The sequence below is a fragment of the Equus caballus genome, chromosome 18 (assembly GCF_041296265.1).
Source record: "Equus caballus isolate H_3958 breed thoroughbred chromosome 18, TB-T2T, whole genome shotgun sequence".
Taxonomy (NCBI): domain Eukaryota; kingdom Metazoa; phylum Chordata; class Mammalia; order Perissodactyla; family Equidae; genus Equus; species Equus caballus.
The window spans coordinates 6,630,534-6,652,023 of record NC_091701.1 but is presented as its reverse complement, the minus strand read 5'-3'; the positions used below and the strand labels follow the sequence as shown (position 1 = coordinate 6,652,023).

The 21,490-nt window shown below is 38.5% G+C and overlaps 1 protein-coding gene across 2 annotated transcripts in view; it reads left to right on the top strand.

Moving 5' to 3' along the window:
• CNTNAP5 (contactin associated protein family member 5) overlaps window positions 1-21,490 on the top strand; it is a 775,716-nt gene that overhangs the window by 620,840 nt on the left and 133,386 nt on the right. For both annotated transcript variants that reach the window (XM_014732391.3, XM_070241766.1), the window contains exon 14: window positions 7,053-7,209. In XM_014732391.3, the coding sequence (XP_014587877.2) occupies window positions 7,053-7,209 (157 nt within the window). The remainder of the gene's footprint in view (window positions 1-7,052; window positions 7,210-21,490) is intronic.

Here is a 21,490-nt window from a genome sequence, read left to right as displayed (position 1 = left end):
GTTGAGTTGGGATAGACTCAGTGAACTGAGATTGGGTTCAAGTGAGGACTATGGGAGGAAAGAAAGGCAGCTGGAGAAGGGTGCTAGGAGTGACTTCATGAGTGACGGCTAAAGTGCTGTTATGACTGCTGCCATTATGGACCAGAAAATAAATAATGAATTGGGCCCAAACAGAATTGATATTTCTCTTTATTCTCCTCATGCACATATGTGTCTATTTATGTTTCTAACCAAATTGCAAATGTCTTGAAAGCAGGGCCATCATTGATCGTTCCATTTACTTACTTATAATCTCTACAGAATTTTATTTTATGTGGTTGATATCTAATTTGAATTTTATCAGTTATTGTCACAATAATGCTATAGAGTCCGTTGCCGAAGCTCAGCAGCATACGGTATTCAGTACTTATTCTCATGCTTGCATGTCTGTGCACGAGGTGGGATGACTGTGCTTCCTGGCTCACGTTCTGGGGCTCAGGCTGGAGAGGCTGTGACCATCTGGAGGCACGGTCTCATGGTCACGTCAGAGAAGTTCCCTAGAAGCAAGTGGAAACATGCAGGCCTCTAAGGGCTGGACTTTGAACTGACCTGATTGTCATTTCTGTCCTCTTTCAACGGGACAAAGTAAAGAGTGAAATCAAGTCTAACATCAACAGAGTTGGATCTCTGGATGTCTACTCCTCCCAGGAACCCACTGTAACATATATTTGCTGATCAGTGTAGACATTTTTGAAGTTATAAAAGAAATGAGGTAAACTCTTCCTGTTGGCATATTGAGTTTACCAGAATCCATGCTATGAGCATACTACTTCAAAACTTAGAAATAAAATAAAGACAATAGCAACAATGACAACAACAGCTCCACATGTAGCACTATCTTTATATGTTTGCAGAACTGTTTGGAGTTGTTCTTGGACTGTTCAAGCAGCGAGAAGAGGCCAAATTATTTTTGGCTATAGCTGTAGTTGTCACTGGGAGGTTGACGTGCCTACTGTTTCCCAGATTGTCAAGACTTTAACTTAAACAATTGTAGAATTAAAGTGGGGTCTCCAGTTTGCATTATGTTCAACAGCTTATATTAGTTAAGCTATAAAATCATGCAACTAACCAGCTTCACGATTTCTCCTAAATTTCTTACATTAGGAAAATCATAATTTGAACTAAGCATGTACAGGTGGGGTTTATGCTTAGTTGCTAAATAAAATTTATCGTGATTTTTCTCTCCTTGAACCATTTCCCTGTATTTATCATATAAATGTTCCACTTGAGGAAACCTTAGGAGCAGAATGGTATGCTTATGCATTCATTTGCAAAGCTTCTAGATTTGACCTTATGTAATGCTTAAATTCAGATATAATACTTTTCTGAAACTATTCATAAAGGAGTTGATATGGACCCAAATTTCTGAGGCCAAAAGTGAGGATGAAGATATGGCTCTTCTTCCTCCTCCTCCCACTTCTTTCTCTGTCTCTTTCTCACCACACACACACAGGTGTGCATGTGTGCATAAACACACACACACGTGCACACAGACACACTTCCTCCCCAAACTTGAATTCCTTTTATAAGATATTCTACAATATGCAGTTTAATTTCCATCTTCCTTCGTCTCAATTGTGAGAATTCTTTTCCAAATTTATGTTGCATTATCTTCTTGAAGATAATTAGAAAAATAGGAAACTGTGGGCTGGCAATCTAAATGGAAGATCAAGCATGACCAGAAGTTTCTACAGTGGAGCCAGGATCTGCAGAAAGGGGGCAAAGTCTTTGGAATTCACCCTGTTCTGATTAAGAAGCAGAGCGGCTCACTGTGTTGAAATGAGCTCAGGGAAGTTGTCTGATGAGGAGTTATTATGGACAAACTTAAGGCCACATACTCATGCCTAGTCCGCTATGCCAACTGGGTTAAATGATAGTCCTGCACAATTTTCCGTTTTAACTTGTTTGTTAAATATCAAGGCCATTTCCAAACTTGGGGAGCAATTCAGGTCCTAGGAAAAGAACATAAAAATCTGTGAATAAAAACTCAGACAGGCAATGAACGTTTGAAAGGAAGTCCAGGTATAAACTGTGCCTCTCAGTTTGCATGTTGTCAGCAACAAAGCCAAACACACTTGCCATTATTTCCGTGAAACTTAGGGTGGGGAAAGCCTGGGAAGACTCCAGCAAGCAGTACTAACATTAGATTCTATTGCACCATTATTATTGTGTGTAAATGTATGAGAGATTAGAGATGTTTATTGATCACGTCTTTATTTTAGTGAATGTAAGACTTTATCTATCACTGATAGTTTTTTTAGTTCTCTCTTATCACTTAAACCGCCCATACACATTGTGCTGAAAGGCCTTAAGTTTTCAACAATGAATTATTATCCCACATATCAGAGCACAGTGACATAACACAGCGGGTAACCCACAGACTCTTGGGTAAGAATGCTTGGATTCAGATCCTGACTCCGGACTTTCTAGTCGTATGGCCTCCAGGCAGGTGTTTAATCCCTCTCTGTCTCAGTCTCTTTATCTGTAAAGTGGAGGATAATAATAACACCTACCTCATAGGGTTGTTGTGATGATTAAATGGGTTCACACATGCAGAGCACTTTAGAATCTGCTGTAACCTAGGACATGCTCATATCAATAGTTTTCTATTGTCACATTTTTAAGCCTCCTGCATGGCAAGTATGATTGATGCCTGTCTCGCGATAGTCTACCTAGTGTTAACAAAGGACAGTGATCATCTTCTGTGGCCACTTACTGCCATATACTTTCTTAGAGGACTTTTTTTTTAGCGTATATGTAAGCTGATTTTTTCCCAGAGTTTTTTGTATACATGAGGTCATGTAACAATAATAATTCCAAATGCATGGAAGTAATGCAAGTTAATGCAATTCCTTAGTCATCTGTTTTATATCTTGCATACTGAGGACCTCACCACCTCCCGAGGCGTCAGTGGCTACTGCTGAGCTCCTGGTGGGGTCTCCCAGGAGGACCCAGTTCCTCTACCTTCTTCTCCTTGGTTCTCTTGTGGAAGTCCTTGTGGTATGTACTGCTGCTGGAGCTGTGCATGAAAACCCTGCGTCCTTGCCAAGGGGCAAGCCTCTACAACCCCAGAGCCTTGGCCCCAGAAGCATAAAGCAGGGTATGGGTGTTCCTTTCACGGTGGACAGGCCCAGGGTGCAGGTACCTTTCCCCATTCTGCTCTGTGTGATCACCTGGTTATCAAAGGAAACTTGTTGTCTCTCCCACACCCAACACACATATGCACATCTCAGAATCCTTGGTTTATCAGAAGCACCTCAAAAGAGGTAAATATTTGGATTAATACCCCCATTTTATACAAGAAATCGAGATTTAAGAAGTTTAAAGTACTGATTCATTAAGTGATAGTAAGTGTCTTTTTAGCTCCATGATGGATATTTGTCTTGTTCATGCCTCCTATCATCTTCTGAGTAGCATTTCTGTGTTGGTGAAAATTCACACTGTGGATCTTGGATCTTGCCTCTGCAGCGAAGTCAGGGTTCAAATCCCCAATCTCCTCTTAGCGGGGACACAGGTGAGGGACTTGTGCTTCCTCAATCAGACCACCTGTGTGATGCTCTGACTGGGAGGTGAGCAGCAGGGAAGCAGGCTCTGCTTGGAGCTGCTATTCTGCGGGTGCAGGGGCCATAGGAACACCTCTCTTTGGGGCAACAGGGCCTGCTGGCCTGAGACCCTTAGAGAGAAGTGGCTGTGATGCTGGCGGCATATCAGCTTCAGCTGAGTGGATCTCCTGACAGTTGACATTCAGGGGCAGTGAGCCGGGCAGGGTTTCATCAAGCCAGTTCTGCAACATGGTCGGCCCATTAGCCTAAAGCCCATTTCTTCTGTGATCATAATTCTGTGGCAACCTGGTAACTTCCTAAGAAATACCTTTTGGCTTGGAACTATCAGAGAGAATTCTTACATTCCAACCAAGAATCTGATTAATATGAGTTCTATTTTGCCTGTTTTCTGCTCCCTTCTTTTCTGTTAAACATTCCTACTAGAGCTTTCTCAAAATTTTGAAAATCACAGTTTAAGAACCTGGAGATAGATCTGAAGAAAGGCCCTTTGTTACTCTTAGAACTTCACGTCTACCATTTCCCTTGCCTGCTACGCTCTTCTCCAAGTAGCCAGCCACGTGCAACTTGCTTCCTGCCTTCAAGTTTTTCCCAGAGTTTATTGCTTCATCAAGTTCTACTCTGATCATTCTATGTAGGATTGCAACATGCCCCTCTTGGCAGCAACTGGAACCCTCATCCTGCTATGTGGTTTCCATACCTCTTAGCCCTTTCTAAATACTAAATCATTTAATTATTATTATTGTCTATTTCCTATAATTGCAATGCATGCTTTGGGGGCCATTTTTTGTTTATTTGTTTTTATTTGATTTAAGTGACTTATCCCAAGTGCCTAGAATGGTGCCTGTAATATTATAGATCCTCAGTAAATATTTGTTGAATGCATATATTTAAAAAAACATTTATAATTATGCTTTGTTGTTTCATTTTTGAGAGAATTTTCTGTCAGAAGGAAGTCCAATTTCTCCAATGACCAAAATTTGCAGCTAGGGTGTAGATTCTCTCCCTGATACATCATTAGAGTCAGGAATTAGAGCAAATCTCTCACCCTTTTCAGTCCTCAGTTTCCTCCTTTGTTGTGCTCTATCTAGTACTCCACAGGAGAGCAAACACAAAGATGGGAGATCTGAGCGGAAAATTTAGCAATAACCCTCCTGCTTTCATATGTGTGTGTGTGTGTGTGTTTCCTCTCTTTCTCCTCTTTTCTCCTTGTCCGTTGACAGTCAGTCAGTTAAAACAAATTGAAACCTTTATACTAATTGCCAGATATGAGGAGGGAACTGCAAGTCTCAGTGGTACAAGACACTGATGGATTCAAAAGCAAACAAAGCCTTGGGCTGCTAATGGAGGTTCTAGGGGCTTAAGAGACCAAGTAAGAACCGGTGAAACTACTATATGGCAACATATGCACCCTAAGCTCTGCACAGATTGTTTGTTCAGAACTCATACCATTGATAATGATGCTATTAACATGGCCACAACCTTGGCTTAGCTTATAAACAAAAATAATCCATGAAGAGGTTGAATTTTACTATGTGTTCTATATTTTAGATTAGGGAAGGAGAGACCTGGTCAGTGCCAGAGGGAGGGAGAGGTAAAGAGATTTCTTGGACCCAAAGCCAACATTGGCAAACATTCAAATACAGTGTTTCACTCATTTGTTGCCTGGACTCAGACACTGGGATGATCTACCTATACTTGCCCAAGTCCTGAAAGTGTTTTATGCTCTAAATAAACCCAGCAGCCCTCTAGGCCACTTGAGTATGACTTATCTGAGCTAGGATTTAGAAGGAAAACAATTTATTTGAACTAGGTTACAGTGATTTATAGATTTTTGTAACTAGGGAAAATGGATTTATGCCATTTGGAATCATTCTTTAAAAAGAAGACACTGGCTAACAGACATTTCTAACTGGAATTCTATCTTAGAAGATAATAAAGTGGCCTAAAACATTTTAGGCAGAGTGAAGAGTGATATTTTGGGGTGACTATAGTCCGTCAGGCTGTCTTCCCCCTGAATCAGCACCTGCTAAGATACTTCTGCTTTTCATAGTATCTTCCTTAACTTCTTTTCATGGCCTACAGATTCTTGGAAGCTCCAAATTGTCTTTTTCCTTTCTACTTGCCTCAATGACTTCCATGAAGACTGCAGCAGCAAAAGCAATTCAGAAAAAATTGTTGCTATTTGTATGCATGGATAATTTGTAAATTATATGTTTACAAATCAAGAGTTGCATGCAAAGCTAAATCTTGACTAGGCAAATTTCCAACCTAGTCTCATCCTCAAACAAATATTATTATTCTACTTTAAAATGGTAAATCATAAACAATGGTCCCCAATAAATATTTAAATGTGTTTTTTAAAAAATAACCACATATTCAGTGTCATAGGCCAAACAGAAACAAAACAGGAATTTCTAAAGGGAACCTAGGCCTAACCCCAATCAGCCGAATGACATGTAACACCTCCCTCTCTACATATATCTGTTGTTTTGGATACATTCTCATTTTTTGAAAGGTTCTAATTTACTGAAATATTCCCAATCACAAAAGAAAACTCCAACAGATTTTACTAAACTAAACTTTGCAAAGAAAGAAACTGACATGGACAAGACTCAAAAACAGCTTTCTGTCAAATATATAAATCAGAAATTGGTGGTTGCAAATCAGCTTTGTATGAGTTAAGTATGATCTTCAGAAGGACAACTTTGGCCCAAACAGTATTGACCTTCACAGTTTTATTTTTTTCCTCCAAATCTTTGAATTTGAAACTTATGACTTCTCTTAAAAAAAGTTCAGAAGATATGGTAGCCCTGGGGCTCATCTTTGTCATGATGGAAATCAATGGGAGTAGGACAAGACAACCCTCTTCTCTAGACCAACACTCTCCCTTTCACCTTAGTGTCCACTCCTCCTTATAGTCTACCAGAAACTGAGGACTAAGGCCTGGCTTATCTTGGCCCTCATCCTGTTATTTGTTGTTTGGTAGTTTCAAAAGGAAATTAATCTTTTATCTATCAAATTTATTTGGTCTAAAATCTGGCCCAATTCTCTCAATTGTGATACCTGCCTGATTTGGTAAGCATTTCAGTTTGTGACCCTGCCTCTGAACATTGAGATTAATCAGTATCCTGCTATATAAATACTTTCCACGAAAGTGTTGTTTACATGTGCATATGTATAGACATAGATATATATGTATGGATATATGTATATAAATACGTATATCTATAGATACATATATGTATAGATATACAGATATTTATAAAACCAGAGAGAAAGGCAAAGAAAGAAAAGAAGGAGAGAAAGAAAAGAGGAAAGGGAAGCGAGGAGAGGAGAGGAAGGGAAAATATATATAATATATATTCTTTAAGACATTTTCATGTCAGTTTCTGTGACATTCTCTGTTCTAATTCAGGCTTGCTCTGACTTGTGAAATGTCTTATCTTTCAGATGGAACACCGTTTACCTGGTGGATTGGGCGGTCCAATGAAAGACACCCTTACTGGGGAGGTGTTCCTCCTGGAGTTCAGCAGTGTGACTGTGGCCTGGACGAGAGTTGCCTAGACATTCAACACTTTTGCAATTGTGATGCTGACAAGGATGAATGGTAATGAGAATCAAGATCTTTCTGCAGTTGTGGAGGAAGCACCTTAATTGACGCATAAAATTTCCCTCAAGAGAGTAGAACGTGGATGAGAAATTCAATATGAACTAGGAATCCCTAATGACTGTGCTTGTTTTTAACTTCGAAAATAGCCAGTTCCAGTACTTTTAGGGCTATTGCTGAGGTTTGTAACATAAAGCATGTTGTCACATCATCACCTCCTTATATTCTGAACATTCCACTTTAAACAAAGGGATGAAATGTAATGTTCAGCTTTGCAATTTAGTCAGTGTTTCTATAATGTGTGGAGTATAAATTTTGGGAGAGATAGTATGGGAGATAGAGATGTGTAATTATACAGACTGTTTCTTCATTGTCCCATTTCCGCACTGATGTTTCAGTCACCTGCCCACCCTTTTGTAGCTAGTAAAAATATAGCAAAGAAAATTTATATTTATTGAATATCTATTTAATCCTCACAACAATCTATTAATTCTGTATAATTTTCTCATTTTTACATCTTAAAGTTGAGGAATGTAGATTACAAAGAAGTTAAATCATTTTCCCAAGGTCACACACATCTATTAAGTGACAGATCCCGAATTTGAATTCAGCTATATCTGAGGTCAGAATCTCTCTTACTCTCCTACACCAAGTTACTTTTGTAAAAATAGTTTAATTTTAACTTCCCATGTCCATTACATCTACTTTTCCTTTTTCTTTCGGGGAAAATGCTTGTTTTTCACTGTATTGATTATGAAAACATGACCAGGACATTTCTAAACCCATTTTTGTTTTGACTGAATTTAAAACAAATTTGGTTTTGACTTTTGTAATTTTACCTGCTTCATCAAATGCTGCTCAATTATATTTAAGAATTCCTATATCAAGCTGCTCTCAACCCAGCTGAAATTTCTTTTAAGTATTTTTCCTTCCCTGCTCAGATTCCTAACAGCAAGGATTGCTAAATGTTGAATGCTGAATGCCTTAAATTTCATTGCTTCCAATGAAATTTAAGGTTGAGTCACATCCTCAGTTCAGTGAAGAAAGGATCAAACATTTGGCTCCTTCAAGTCCTAGTAGATGGGCCACCTCTTCAGATGCTGTTGGATTGCTTGGGTTCCAAGGCAAGTTACTTGAGTGCTTCCTCCCAGCCTTAAAATCATTACCTGGGTAAAATCAGGTGAAGTTGACTAGAGGTGGGATAGACTTCTCCATTCTGTGGGTCCCCACTTTACCCTGCAGTGACTTCTATCACAGCATTATGGATGCCAGCAAATCAAATATACCTCGTGTTCCAGATGGAGACCGTGTCTCTTAACATTACATCCATTAAGAACTACTCCTTGTACAGTAGGAACTTGGTGGTAGTGAGCTGAAGAGATGAATTCAGAAGATCTATGAGGAGGAGGGGTGATGACAAAATGGCATCTACAAGCTTGAGAAATACGTGTGGAAGGATTAAGTGGTTGCATTGCCAGGGAAACATATTTAAAGTCTTGTGCAACCAGCAGTTTAGATTCACTCTTTTTTTGGATTCATTAATTTCCTTTCACTGCGTATGAAATTTGAAATTTATAGATTTTATAGACTTGAATGGAAATACTTGTGAATAATCAGAGAAGCTAATGTAGAGGGAGGCAGAATATAAAGATCCATTGAGACGAGGAGTGTTTCTCCTCATTACCTTCTACTCTCACTCCCTTTTTGTCTGAATTCTCGACCTTTGCTCACTGTTTCACTTCCTACGGTGTAGCTGTTGCCCTCTCAGCACTGCTTCAGCGCCTTGCTCCCCAGAGAACGAATGACCAGGGCTTAATTTACTGAACACAGAAGGGCTGTGATGGAGAATGGCATCACATCACTTAAATGTGGAAAATGAGACCATCATGTTGAAGTGCCTCTACATCCTCTTTCCAAGGACTTTCACTGATCATCTCTTTTACTCAGACTTCAGCCTCTCCCTCCTTTGATCTACTCATTAGTACACTAAAGTTTGAACCCCTCCTATCTTGACTTAACTTTACCGTCTACGCTGTGCTCAGAGGAACTCTTCAAACTGTCCCTTCTGAGGTCAGAATCTCTCTTACACTCCTACACTAAGTTACTTTTGTAAAAATAGTTTAATTTTAAGTTCCCATGTCCATTACATCTACTTTTCCTTTGTTTTTCAGGGCAAATGGTTGTTTTTCACTGTATTGATTATGAAAACGTGCACAGAACACTTTTAGACCCACTTTTGTTTTGACTGAATTTAAGTCATCCCCCCTTTGGTTTTGGCTTTCCACACATTTCAAATTTTGGTTTCAGACTGCATGGCGCTTCTAGTATCACTGGTGTTCTGGGTGTTTCTAAGAAACCTCAAATATCTTTACCTTGTGAAATTCTCTCAAGTTTCTGCTCTTGGGTAAAGTTAATCAGAAAACTTATTGGGGCTGGTATACCATCTTGTGGATAGCAGTTTAATATATTACAACTCCTAGATAATATTGTTGCTTGAAAATGTTACCTATCTTATACTGAAGTGTTCTTAGTATTTTATATATTATATCTCATATCATCGTCCCAACAACCCTTGACGTTGGTTTTACTATCTCCTTTCCTAACAAAAGGAAATGGAGGCTCTGAGATGATAAGTGACTGGTTAAGGTCAGCTGACTAAGGGAGCAGAGTTGGGATTATAGCTGAATCCAAGGATGCTGTTGCTGACTATCTCAAAGGAACTGCTACATTGGGATTTCGAGTCATGGCAGCCAATGAGGATGCCAGAGAGTCCTCTCCCAGGGCCTCTCGAATCACATCATGGCAGTATATTTGTTTCTTTCTGCTAAGTCAGGCTGTTCAGGCAAACTGAGCCATCTTTCAAGCTTCTGCTAATTAATAATACTTTATTCTGTCTTAATAAATCTCTGTAAGTGAATAACTTGCTGTCATATATTTCAGTGAGATCCAAGTAAATGAAGAAAATTAGTGTATGTTTTGGGAGTGGGTAAAAGTGAGGCATCTCAAAATACTGAGGTGGGTGGAGAGAAAAATGAAGTATCTCAATGAACACCGAAAGCACAGCTCCTTCTTAGACTAAAGGGAAGCCACGACAAGACATCTGAATCAGGTGTACTGTGAGCTGACTACTTAGGAGAATCCATCCCACCGAAAGAACTGAACAGGAAGAACAAAAAAGAAATGAAGAATCTTGTATTGAATAACAATTTCATAGCTAATGATTGTTTGCAAAGGAACTTCTCTTCAGTTTAATGATTCATCCTGTAGAAATCCTCCCAACCAGGAGTTTTCTGACCCAGCTACTTTAGACTGTTGGACTGCTGAAAGGAAGAAAGAAAATTCTGGTGACAGCTCCAGCCTACAGCCCCTGCACATAGCACAAGAGAGTGGTGGGCTGTGTGGGAGGTGGAAAAACAGTCATTCGCGTAGAGGGTAGAAGGATACAGAGGATGGTTGGGGCCGCAAGTTGGAGAAGGGAGGGGAATTGCTCACAGTGTGCCTCTTGGTGATGGCCCTTGGCCTGAATGAGGAATTTTCTCCTCCAAACAACCAGGAGAACTAAAGTGTAGCCCTCTTGCTTAACAGCAGAACATTCTTCTATTTTTTCATAAGAAAGAGCAGACATTTTTATTTGATTTTTGGTAACTCTGTTCTTTGCCTCTTGCCCTTCATGCACCCTGTATAAAGCTACATTGCACAAAATAAGAAGCAAAAATGGTGTAAGGTTTAAATTCCCGTCATCTGATCATCCAGAAAGGGAAACTACTGTTCTTTTTCTTAAAGAACCGGATATTTTTAGGGGATTTTTTTTTAAGTAGATGGAATCCTGGAGTTTCAAACCACTCTTTAGCCCTTGATTCCACTTCTCTGCCACAAAGAAATTATTTAATAAATGGTGCTGAATCCATGAATGAACCATGGGTGAATGACTTCTGTTGGACATATTTTTACCTCTCTCTCTTGTGGTCAGTCAGGTCATGGTTATTCTGGGATTAACTGATATTTACTTCACTCTTAGCTATTACCCATCTTTTATAATCTCATAGGAAATATTTATCCAAAGTTTAACCTAAGCTTTTTGCTGCAGATTGATTTTATCCTGGCTATCAAAAAGAAGTTTGAAGTGATCACTATGCTCCAAAGTTATTTTTTTGTATGTTTGCCTTCAACTTTTCTTATTAGTAAATTCATGTCTAATCCAGTCTGAGGACCTTGTCTTCACAAAGACCTTTCATTCCTTTCCCATGAGATTTAATGAGACAATTGCCTTTAGGAGGATGATGCTAGATACATTCAAGGGGTTTAGGGTTTTGCTGTTTCCTCATATAGGTTATTCTTTGATCTCTCAGACCTTCTTTGATTTCTTCAAAACCTCCACCTCTGAGATTCTCAGACTTGGTGCAGTAAGAGTGCTTCATATATGGCGGGATCCTAAAACAGGGCTAGAATCCTGAATCCTGAGAGAAAGGCAAGTGTCGCCTCAGAACACACTAAGACTCTATCTCTTATTAAAAAAATAATATTGTACAACCTCTGCTGGTTGAATTGTATTATTTGTGAACCTGTTTATGAGCTATTTCACTGCTTATTGAATTTTTGAAGGGCTTTGCCCCAAGTAGGCAGAGATTATGAATGGTTTATCTGGGTTTTTACTCAGTCAGTCCCTGAATTCCTACATGCATCTAGCCATGTAATCAGGGCCAGCACTTTGTGTGGGAGAGAAGTATGCTTGGCATGTGGTAGATCCTTTATGCATTAACTCCTGAATGAATTAATGAATGAATGAAATAATGACTAATTTTTTTCCTTTCTCCCCATTCTCTCTTGCTAAACAAATATGCCCTCTACTTGCTAATTATAGTCTGCTGCTTTATCCATTAAATTTTCACTTAAAGTATGTATGCTGGGGCAACTGTACTGGCTTGTTTACACTAAGGATCCCATGACTAGGTTTCAGATTGTTTTTAGACAATGTTTTGTGGTATATCCAGTGGAGAGAATAGAAGGCATCATACACTTAAGAGAAGAAGGGACAATACAAAAATGGGGAAAAAGAGCTTACAACTAGAGGTTGAAAATTCAAGACTGATGTACCACATCATTACAGAATTGTGGAATTCTAGACAGAATAAAATAGTTGATATTTTGCCAAGAGTAGCATTAAGGAGGTTTATTTATTTTTTATACAATGATGCCCTTCTCCTATTATCTCTTGGGAAAATCTCTAATCCAAGCAATTTAAGACCTATAGTTCTGGAAAACAAAACATACCTGTAAAACATTCTGTCTTATGCTTGTAGGAAATAATTAAAGATGTAAACTGAGGCTTCTATTACATCAGATATCCGTCAAGTTATGCAGATATATTATCTCAAAATTGTCTGTGAAGTTGCATTATTTGAGTAATTGCAAAATGATGAGTATCAAAAATAGATAGAACTCAAAAGTCAATGTCAAGATTAAGAGTTTACATTTGTATAAAGTATTGTATACAATATTTTGATTTGGACTATTACTGTATATCAAAATACTATAATTCTATTTAAAAATGCATTGAGATTTGGCTTCTATTCGCCTGTTAATCACTATGTGTATGGCGTTAATCACCTAAACAGTAGCTGTTACTAAGATCCAAAATACTTGGATGAGCTGCTCTTTTGTCTGCTCTGCAAATTCACTTACAATGGTCAGTTCTGACCCACCCAATTTATGTGTCTATATTTAATAATGCATAAAGGAATTATTTTTCTTGATTTTTTAACTTTTGGGAGTTTTTATTACAGAAGAAATATGTTCTACTTTATCTTTATGGTAAAAATTTTAAATATTTCAGAAATATTAAATAAATATAAATAAATCTTTAAATAAAAAAATAAAAGCTCCTCCATCACCATCACTTGGAATTCTCTTACCTCGACCCCATATATAAAATCTTGCTTCTAGAGATAATAGTTGGGTATGTAGGGTACTTCTCCATACGTATACTACAGATATACACATATACTACATACATATGCATACTTTCTATGCATATATCATATTTATTAAGATATGTTCATTCATTTTATCTTTTACTTATTTTTTTATTTTTTAAAGATTGGCACCTGGGCTAACAACTGTTGCCAATCTTTTTTTTTTTTTTTTTCTGCTTTATCTCCCCAAACCCCCTCTGTACACAGTTGTATGTCTTAGTTGCAGGTCCTTCTAGTTGTGGGATGTGGGACACCGCCTCAACATAGCCTGACGAGCGGTGCCATGTCCGCACCCAGGATCCAAACCCTGGGCTGGTGCAGTGGAGCATGTGAACCTAACCATTCGGCTATGGAGCTGGCCCCTGTTCATTCATTTTTTAGTAAATGTGAGATCATATTAAAAATATTGTGCAACTTGCTCTTTCCACATAAAATAAGTCTTGGAGATCTTTTACCTGGCATCATTAAATAAGCACGAAAATGAATCCATTGTGTCCATTTCAATGGCTGCAAAGTGTTCTATAATATAATTATATCATAGCTTATTTTATTATTCCTTTATGATAAACATTTTATTTCTAAAGGATTTTTCACTATTATAAAAAATGCTGCAATGTGTATTTTTGGTCTTGATTTATACTTTTTTCTGCTTTTAAAATTATTATTTCTATTGAATGGAATCCTATCTTAGAATTGTGTAATTATCCACTTTTCTATTTTGATAGATATGGCCAAATTGCTGAAGGCATTTAGGAGGTTCTACAGACTATAAGGAATCAGAACTGGCCCCCCTGACTCTGTGGGGTGAAATGGTCCTCTTCCTCAGGAGGCAGCTTTACCCAAGGAAAATGCAGAACTCGCTAGAGTCCAAATATGGCCACACAGGGAAATGTTCTCTCTCCTTTGCAAATCTGACTTGTAGGTTTTAAGTGAAAATATCATGAACTAATACATGTAACACACTTAGAACACACACAATTGTAGCTACTTTTGCTGGCAGCATCCTCATTTTCTGGATGTAAAATGTAATTTATCTGTAAGTGATATTTTATTGTGTAATGGGATGATCAAATCGTGGAATTGTCACTTATTAACTGTGGAGCCTAAATCATTTAGCCTCTCTGAGCTTCAGGTTTCTAATTTATTTTATTTTTTTTTTAAACAAGAAACATCTATCTCTGGGCAGTACTGGCTGGGTTAGCAATAATTTGTACATCTAGCAGATGTGCCATATAGTTGGTTCTCAAAATTTGTTAGTCATCATTTTTATTATTATATTCTCTATTTTTACAGTATCTTAAATAAACTAAGAGGTGACATTGATTTATAAAAGTTAAACTAATTTCTAAGAAAAGTATACATAAATATATGCAATAAAATAGATATGAGAGTTAAATAGCATGTCAGAAAAGTCAAAAATATCATTTAGCCATTAAACTCTAGGTGAAATAGGGAAAAAACACTGAAGGCCCCTCTTCAAAAAATGGGGCTGCCCTCTGAAAGTTCACCAGTAAAAATCGTCAAATAACGGATGGGTCTTCCTGCAATAGAAAGAAACCAAAAGATTTCTTGTAAATGTGTAACAAAAGGGTTTGTGGACTCTCAGAACTCCTGTCAAGGCGACCCAATTGTAATCTCAGGGAATGCGGGCCTGGAAAATGATTGCAAATTAGTAAACTGAAACCTAATCAATGGAATTATATCTTGTGTGGAGAAAGCCCTTGTGAAAAGAATGGGACTGGTCAGCCTGAGATGCAGGAGGACAGCTCAAGGACCCAGGGCCTGGCACTGTCATCCCAGCACTGCCAGAGAATGCGTAGACTAAATGAGAGAAACGGCTTCTGCTCATGAGAGAGCCGCTCTTTGTAGCAATGAGACTAGGCCTGGAGAACAGCAGAGCACAGTGGTTTCATCAGCAAAGGCTTTGCTGTTCAAATCTAGGCTCAAATCCTTGCCTCTCCATTTGCAAGTGACGCGCCTGAAGAGTTTTGTCACCTTTCTGAACCTCAGTTTTCTCTCCCGTACAAAGCAGATAACGATCGTAACATCATCATAGAGTTGTCCTGAGGATTAAATAGATAATGAGCAAAACTGTTTTAATGCCCACATGACCACAGAAAGGCAAGAGGCAGCTCCCGTGCTCAGCTCCAAAAATGTGAGGTGCTCAGCTGAACCCCAAGACCATCAGTAGTTTCTAAGAATAGCAGCCCAAATTTGAGCAATGGCTCCAATTTATGGATTGTTTTCGTTAGAAAGAACTTGTCTCTGTAAAAGATAATTGTGGTTTTAAATAGCATTTTATTGTCCACTATATTATGTTAAATATTTTGGAATTTGGACACTACCTGTAAGAGAAAGAGACTTCTTAAAAGGTTTTAAGCAATAAAGTATGAAACATGGTTCTGGGAGTAGTATGGAGAAGAGTGAGAGGTAGGAAGAGAGGAGACAGATTAGCAGCGTGGAGCCAGTTTAACCATTGCCAAGGCCCTGGCAGAGTCTCTGGGGCCTCAAAATAAACTGAGGCCAGGAGGATGAGGATAAGGCGGTTGAATGGAGAGACACAAAAAAGGTGAGACTAGTGGAAATTTTGGGTCAGGAATGAGAGAGCAGATGAGGAAAAGAGGAGAAATGAAGACCTGAGTGTGTAGGGCCTCAGCAACCGGGAGCCTAGGGCCAAGTCATTGCCAGAATTAACACAGACAAGTAGGCAATCCGATCACTGGAAAAGTGACAAGTCAGGGAGATTTGGGCATGTTAGTTAGAGATGACTATTGACATCCAAGGGAGATGTTCAGGAGGCAGTAGACAGTTCATGAATCTATGTTCATGAAATAACATGTTTGTGTGTGTGAGTGTGTATATGTATGCACATGCATTTGTAACAGGAAAGAAGGCTACATTGTGAAATGCTGCAACAAAGTGGAATAAGTTAGGGTCTAACTCTTCCAGGAATATTAGCAATTCAGTGAGAGAATTTGCAGTAGAGTGAAAGGAGACAAGACTCATCTGGTAGTTTGAGGAGGAAAAAGGAGAGAAGGAGGATGAGATAAGAAAGAGAATGCAGACAGTTTTGTGAATAAGTTTGACTCTGAAGAGAAAAAGGAGAAAGAGAAGTAATTATGTTGAGAGTTAGGATTGAAGAAGCCTCAAGCTGCTAATGGAGCAAGCAGAAACAGCCAGGAGAGAGGGAGAAGTGGAAGGTGCAGGATAAAAGGAGTGCCTACCTGAAAGGAAAGTGCTTTGAGAAGGCAGAAAAAATGTAATTAAAAATGCAGGATAAAGTGTTAGCCATGGACAAAGACAGGGTTCCTCAAGCTGAGAGGAGGCGAATCACGGTGTATATAGACGGTCCCACGTTTTAGACATCCTTGCCATATTGCTGATTAATGTCAAGATTATTGTCTACAAAACGTCTACTTGTTCTCCAATGGCAAATACAAGAATTACACACACAAGTCAATATGTGAGTAAATGTCAGAAAGGACTATACGGAAAGATGAGATTATGACAGAAGTTCAGAGAAAGAAGGAAGGACCTAGAACATTTGGGGACATTTTTGAAGAGGAACTGGATTTGATTTTGGTGAAATTTGGAGAGTTTGGAGGCAACAAACAGTTGATTTGTTCCAGAAAATTAGAGAGATATATTTGAGAGTCATCAGGACCCAAGTGGCATTGAATGGCAAATCTGTGCTATACAATCCAATAATTTTGACTTTTAATCTTCTACTTGCTTCCTGAATCCTACATCTTTACTGAGTACAATCTAGAAGGGTAACTTTCATGGCACTCCTGAATGTTTCTTTGTCTCGTATCCAAAGCATGTTCATCAAATTATGCCTCCAAAAATCTACATCTGTGGTAGTACTCTTTTTTTTTTTGAGGAAGATTAGCCCTGAGCTAACATCTACTGCCAATCCTCCTCTTTTTGCTGAGGAAGACTGGCCCTGAGCTAACATCCATGCTCATTCTCCTTTACTTTATATGTGGGACACCTGCCACAGCATGGCTTGCTAAGTGGTAGGTAGGTGTGCACCTGGGATCCCAACCAGCGAACCTGGGCCGCCAAAGTGGAACGTGCAAACTTAACCGCTGTGCCACCGGGCCGGCCCTGTGGTAGTATTCTTTTTAAATCAATTTTACAGCCATAAAGTCTTGAGGACCATTTTAATTTTTTATTTATAAAGTGGTACTGGGTAAACTTTGGCTGGATTCATATAGTAAGATCTGATTTTCTTTTCTCACAAATGCTTAAGAAAAGTCCCATAGTTTCAGGTTTCTAGAGGAGTTTTAGAAGAAATATCGTTTCTGAAATTTTAAAATATGCCAAAATTCTCTTGTTTTTCCTCGCATTGTTTTATGCTATAAGCAGGACTCCAGATATGGTCTGGTCAGTGTGGGACACAGCTGGATAGATATGATCTCCTGGTGTGGACTTGTATACGTGACCACAGTCAATGCTTACACTTGCTTTTGTTGGTAACTGAGTGACCCTCAAGCTCATTTTGAGCTTCTTCTCATCTAATCCCCTACGTCTTTTTTATCTGGACATCTTAAGAAGGAAGACAAAAGGGAAATAACTGCCTTAACCAAAGTTAAGATAGAATTATCGGCAAGCATCCGTGCGGTGCCTTAGACTTCAGAGCTGTTTGTGGGCACCTTCCTGGCCATTCCTCTCTCGCAGCCACAGGAAATGGAGGGAAGCATGTCACTCACTCAAGGGAAGGGTGTGCAGTCTCTTGGACTAATCCATTCAGATTCACAGAAGGGCTTCAAAGGGAGCTGAGGTATTGAGTTCTTGGATAATTTTCCAGGTTTGTCTACCTTATGCATAATGCTTTATTTGTTACTTTTGTGTGACTGAAAATGAGAAGGATATAAAAAGGAAGAAAAAAATCCTCGCTTAATAGGCTCAGTCACCCAAATGATTCTACTGAAAGAAGCTTACAGAGCAACAGCTAACTAAAATTGGTTGATGAAAACAAATGACAACGTGTGACTTTTCACGACACTTAACTCGAATGATGCACTAAGAAATCAGTGGCCCCTGCTCTGTTCTGCAATTCTGAATTTGGAACAATCCCGAGATTCAGATAGTTAAACTGAGAGGACTAGTTCTGAACTATACTTTAGCTCTTGAGAATATTTGAGTCTTTTTCTTAATGCAAATGTTTGATCATTAGATCGTGTGCACTTCGTGAGGACCACATGTCTATTCCTTGTGCCCTCAGAGCCTCCATAAGCTGGGATCTCTAGCTGTCTTGTGCAGTCATGCCAACAGTGGGACTCCCTTTCTGGTTTTTCTTTTACACATTCTTTGTATTTCACAATTTTATTTCAGTCTTGACAGGAAATTTCAACTATTGAGTCTCTACTATGCAATAGTCACTGTCAACTGTTTTACATACATTATCTACCTTGATTTATACAACAATCTAAAATTACTATCATTATCCCCATTTAAGAGATAAGAAGACTGAGGCCCAGAGTGACCTCACTGACATCATACAGCTAGTGTGTTGAGACACATGGATTCAGCCAATGTCAGTCTGATATGAGTGGCAATGCTTTCCCACAACGTAATTATCACCTCTGTACTTATAAAGTACAGGAGTACCCTGTAACCTTATGAAGGGCCTCACATATCATTCCAAAGGAAGACAAAGTCTGTAAAGTGCTTGCCCATGAGGAGACAAGTTCAAACAAAAGAGAAAGAAAAACAAATCTGTGTGTGGAAAGTCAAATAAAAAACTGCAAACTCCTTGCCTATCAATAGGTAGCACCATAATTTGCATCATTTTCTTATGCCTAAAATCCACCACTACCCTCCACTGCCAAAATGTTCCACCCATTAATGTTTTGAAGTGTTTGAATCATACCTATCACTCAGGAAGTAAATTAAATTCAATTTTATTCTGAATGTGACCCTAAGAGCATGAATAAATATGCAAAGTCCCTCTGACGCCTAGGGTGCCTGGAGGCTACACACAGCCATCACCTGAGCTTGATTGACCCGTGCAGAGTTGGTTCTCACCACGTTTTCTTTTCTTTAAGAATTTCAAATTCATTGCCAAGATTTAAACATTAAGAAGTTTTGCATTAATATTCCAGCCTTGCCCCTGGTCTTACATTTGTGAATAGCGTAATTACCTGTTACTAATGGGTGTCACTGTCCTCTTTAGACAAGACACCCACTTTCTACTAGTCTTTCTCTCTCTCTCTTTTTTCTCTGACACTGAAGCTGTGTGTCAGGTTCCATTTATCATCTAACATAAAGCTAGTTTCACTCATTTTTATTACTTGCCTGGCCCCTGTAGGCATCTGAGTTTGTTTCTATAGCAGTAAACGACTTTGGAGAGAGGTTGCTTCTCCTTTTTTAAGTTTTTGGATAAAAAGTATTTTTGGTAATGTGCCTTGTATCATCAAACTAAATATGAAGTTTTTTCTCTGTTATTTGGAAGGGATTTTTATTTTTAGAGTGTTATTTGTATATTCCGATACTTTGACACAAGGGCCTCAAATAGGTGTAGACAAGAGGCCATGGTGTATGAGGGAGGCGGTAGTTAGCATGGACAGGCTTCAGAATCTACCATTTTCACCATAAGAATTAAAATGGAAAGAAATAAAATCCTATAGCAATATAGAGTTTCTTCAGGGGAGAATCTAGGTTTGGTCTCTATTTCACTTTGCTACTTGGAACTTACTTTGAAATGTCTGCTTGAACAGATTTTTGAAATGTGAAAACTCAAATTTTATTCTGTGGCTACGGATCACTTATAGATAGATATGCTTTTCAAATAGAAACAAAAGTCTTATTCCAGGTCCTTTGAATGGCCTCTAAGTACAGCCACTCAAATTTTAGAAATTTTAAATAATGGATAGTGCATTTCTTTACATTTTTGGTTAGTAGACCTATAGGGGTATGTGTACAGGTGAATATCTGATTTATTTATAACCAAGATGAATTGATATATTTTCCTCCAAAACTCCTGAGTTGGATGCCAAATCTTAACATTTAATTTTCCACAGTGTGCTGTGTAGTATAAGATCTCCAATGCAGAATCATAGCCGGTGCATAAAAAGATGAATTGACTTGCCTGAGGCCACGGAGTGTTTCAGGGACAAAGAGGAGAACTAAAATGAGTATCACCACTACTTTTGAACATTTACCATAGATCAGGCACCATGCTAAGTGACTGTATAATCTCATTTAATCCTCCCAATAACTCTGTGATGTAGACTTTATCTTAATTTTATCATTGAGAACTCTGGGGAATCTCAGAAATGAAATGATGTGCTCAAGCTAGGAACTGGGACCTGGGAGTCCAGAACAAATCTGTGTGCTTCTAAGGTCATGTCCTTAAAGCAGTTTGTCACACTATTTCGTCCTTGCCGTCCCTCCCCAATTAATAATTTGGTATATTATTTTTCTTGTCTGTTAACTAGGAGCTGTAAATGGTATGTAATGATATGTAAATGATATATTTAATTTCATAATGATTTTAGGTGTTTTTGAGTATTTGTTGACTGCTTTGTGGCTACAGAGAAAGAGAGTCAATATGTATCTGCTCCTTTGTGTTCTTGTTATCAAATTGCTGCTTCATACACTTTCCCATAAATATTGGTGCCTGGTGCTGTGTCACCCAATTCCCAAGTACAGGCAAAATGATCCATCCTGTGCTTGGCTGAGGCTTTGTGGTTGAAGAGTCCAACCCATTTGTGGGCAGTTCTTAGACTGCTTTGTATTGTTTCAGTTCAGCTGAGATTAACATATACATCTATCGCATCCTTGTAAATTTAGGCGTGGGATAGATACCAAGAATGTGACTTGGCCCCACCTTTAATGCCATGTGACCTTAGGTAAGTTATCTAATATCTCTGAGCCTCAGTTTCTTCATTTGTGAATGGCAATATTGGCACCCACTGCAGAGTGGCATTCTGTGGTAAAAAATATACTTATATATTTTTGGCTCAAAAGAGTTATTCATTCAATGCCAGTTTCTTACCTACATTTTTTTACTCTCATTTAAATGGTATGGTCCTTACCATAAGTCCAGAAACACTACTTAAAAAGAGGGGAAAAACAAGTAGTTTAACCCTATTCATTTTTAACTTTCTTATGAAAGGGTGACTAGTCAGTTTCCTATTTACGTAATTAGCAAAGACAAAGCCAGAGTCTACTAAGATCTTTAAAAGGTGGACCAAAATGAAAAGCAACAACCAGTAACTGTAAAGACTTGTTTTTACCTAGAGTTAAAAGGTGATAAGGAACACCCTAAGCTGATTAAAACCTGTTGGCAGGTGGGTGAA